The sequence below is a fragment of the Glossina fuscipes genome, unplaced genomic scaffold (assembly GCF_014805625.2).
Source record: "Glossina fuscipes isolate IAEA_lab_2018 unplaced genomic scaffold, Yale_Gfus_2 222, whole genome shotgun sequence".
In the NCBI taxonomy this organism is placed as follows: Eukaryota; Metazoa; Arthropoda; class Insecta; order Diptera; family Glossinidae; genus Glossina; species Glossina fuscipes.
Genome location: NW_023998565.1, coordinates 1,317,325 through 1,320,071, shown reverse-complemented (window position 1 = coordinate 1,320,071; position 2,747 = coordinate 1,317,325). Strand labels below are relative to the sequence as shown.

At 33.6% G+C, this 2,747-nt stretch overlaps 1 protein-coding gene across 1 annotated transcript; it reads right to left on the bottom strand.

Annotated features, from left to right (window-relative positions):
- Window positions 1-1,294: 1,294 nt before the first annotated feature.
- On the bottom strand, window positions 1,295-2,488 carry LOC119642324 (ras-related protein rab7). Its single transcript, XM_038041445.1, has 2 exons — window positions 2,218-2,488; window positions 1,295-2,155 (listed from the first exon to the last, which is right to left on the bottom strand). The coding sequence occupies exon 2, from the start codon at window positions 2,117-2,119 to the stop codon at window positions 1,493-1,495; it is 627 nt and encodes a 208-aa protein (XP_037897373.1). The 5' UTR covers window positions 2,120-2,155; window positions 2,218-2,488; the 3' UTR covers window positions 1,295-1,492.
- Window positions 2,489-2,747: the final 259 nt, after the last annotated feature.

Below are 2,747 nucleotides of genomic sequence, written 5' to 3'. Positions count from 1 at the left end.
AATAATGACGTACACGATGTTCGAAGTAATTAAGTTGGAAAAAAGAAAATATTTTGGCACCATTTCCTTTCCAATATTTCTTTCACTTGACTTTACTTTTTTTTAAATCCGCAAATTGCGTTCGAAACCATTCAAAAAGAGAGAGAAAGATGATATATTAAAATACAAATGATAGTACTTGAAATGACCCATAGGAAACTGTATACCAAGCTGCACTTCTAATCAGCTTAATGTAAATATACAATCGTATTTATTATTATTATTATTATTATTAATTTCGCCAGAGAAATAAATTCTAAGACTAAACTCTTAAAAGCACTAGCAGCATCTAAGGCTATCGGCCTTTTTAATTAAAAACTCTACCGCACTTGAGATTCGAACCCACGACCATTGAATTTTTAGTCGAGACTCTTGCCTACTCGGCCACCCAGGCGGATACAATCGTATTTAATTTTAAATGAATGTTTTAGAACAATTCAATGGAACCTAACCTTCGAAAAGAGTGGTTGCTATAGCTAAATATTCTTGCTAAATTTTATTGGAAGGCAGTTAGTAGCCACAAATGTTGATATTCAACATTACCAAATCATATTTGGATCCGTGACCTCTAATAACGGCAATAAGGGTGCTGCCTGTCGCAAAGCTATGAAGTAGAAAACGTTCCTGTAGCTGATTATTCAAATATATCTGAAATTCCTTAGCCCAAGCAAAATTAAATTTCAAATGCGTGCCTGAATTGCTTTAAAATGTTTTAAAAATAAACAGAATATAATTGTCACTGAGTCATCCATTCCACAACAAAGCAGTGAAATTATCAGAAAAAAAGCCACGCAGTAACATGAAACATGTTCTCAAACATATAAACGAGCATTGCTTCACATGTATTCGTTCGGAAATATTATAATGTTAATTAGTATTTTATTGAATTTATTATTTATTGAATACATATGAAATAATTACAAATTTTTATCAATGATGTATATAAATATGCATGTGAGCCAACGTCCTTAAGAGAAGCACAACAAACCACGAAGGCCCCCTTTTTCTTTTCTTTACGGTAATATGTTCGAATTTAAGGGTAAGAACGTTTAAGTTTTTTGATTCTAGGTTTTCGAAATTTAGCTTTTCCTTTTTTTTATTATTTGTTAGTCTGAAATTTCCAGTTTAACCACATACGTTTACCGTTTTAATATATATATGTTTTCAATATATATATTCTATTATTTTATTTCTCTTTATTATTTTAGATTACGTACGTAAATGTTTTTTCAATTTCTTATTTTTTTGCTCCGTTTTATAATTACTTAAAACTTTTTCTATCTTTGTTTACTTTATGTATGCATGGGTAATCATCGCTCCGCATTGATGCTTGCTTAGTAGGAAGGATTCAATGGGCGACACTTTTAATATTGAAAATATTCAAATTATTTGAAGAAGAAAATTTTAGCCGACATACATTAAAATGGAATACAAATCGAACTAGCAGTTCAAATTAGCACTGGCAATTTTCAGCATTGCCAGGACGATTATTTCTGTCAGCATTTAGGCGGATTTGATCGGGGAATTCATTATAGAGTTCCACTTCGGCTTCTTGAGCCAAGGCATTTTTAGCTATTGTTTGAAACGCCAATTCCACGTTTAAGCCCTCCTTAGCTGATGTTTCAAAGTAGGGTAGATCGTTTTTGGACTGGCACCATTGTTGGGCGCGACGTGTTGACACCTGGCGGTTATCCATGTCCACTTTGTTACCTAATACGACGAAAGGGAAGTGCTCTGGATCCCGTGGGCTGGCCTGTATCAAGAACTCATCCCGCCACGAATCGAGATTTTTGAATGAATTTGGTGAAGTGACGTCATAGACTAAAACGCAGCAATCAGCGCCGCGATAAAAAGCTACGCCCAACGACTGAAAACGTTCTTGTCCGGCTGTATCCCAAATTTGCATTGTGACCACACGATCATCAAGCACTACCTCTTTCGTACAAAAGTCTGCGCCGATTGTGGCTTTATATTGATTTGAAAAGCGCTTACTTACATACTGATTCATAATTGACGTCTTTCCAACACTGCTATCACCCAAAATGATGACTTTTAACAAAGACTTCTTACGGCTAGCCATTTCTCGAAATTTTTCCTTAGTGATAACAGTCACTATCTAGTTAATAATTAGTCTAAAGAATAACGAAAACCACTAAATAAGTTGTCTTTTTTGCTTACTTGACACTCTCGCTAAAATTATACTTTATATCTGCTGCGCACTTGACAGATTCGTATTTTTTTTTCTTGGCCACAATTATTTTTCGTAAATTTTCGTAAACATTTGAAAAACAAGTGAGCAATTGGACAAATTGAATTAAAAATTTGCCGTCAATTAAAAGATTTCAGTTTGTAATGTAATTTGGGGAAAAACGAAGAACACAAGTAGAAATTGCGTTAATTGTGCAAAAGGTCTCTTTTTCCTTTGTTTGTGTTTTGACAGCTACATAAAAGTATAATGATGCCACATTTTAAAAATTATTTGTGTTGTTGGGAACTGAAATAACAAACGGGTGTATTTTATAGGCCAAGATCATATTTTGAATAAAGGAATGTTAGGTATACAAAATTTCCAGTCAACACAAAGTATGGGTGGCAGTTTGATATAAGAAAGTAGACTTGTATTATTTTCGTACAATCAGCATCTAGTGGCTTAAGGTTGTGCATACCTAATACGAGCTTTAAATTTCGTTTTAACTAAAAGTTAACCA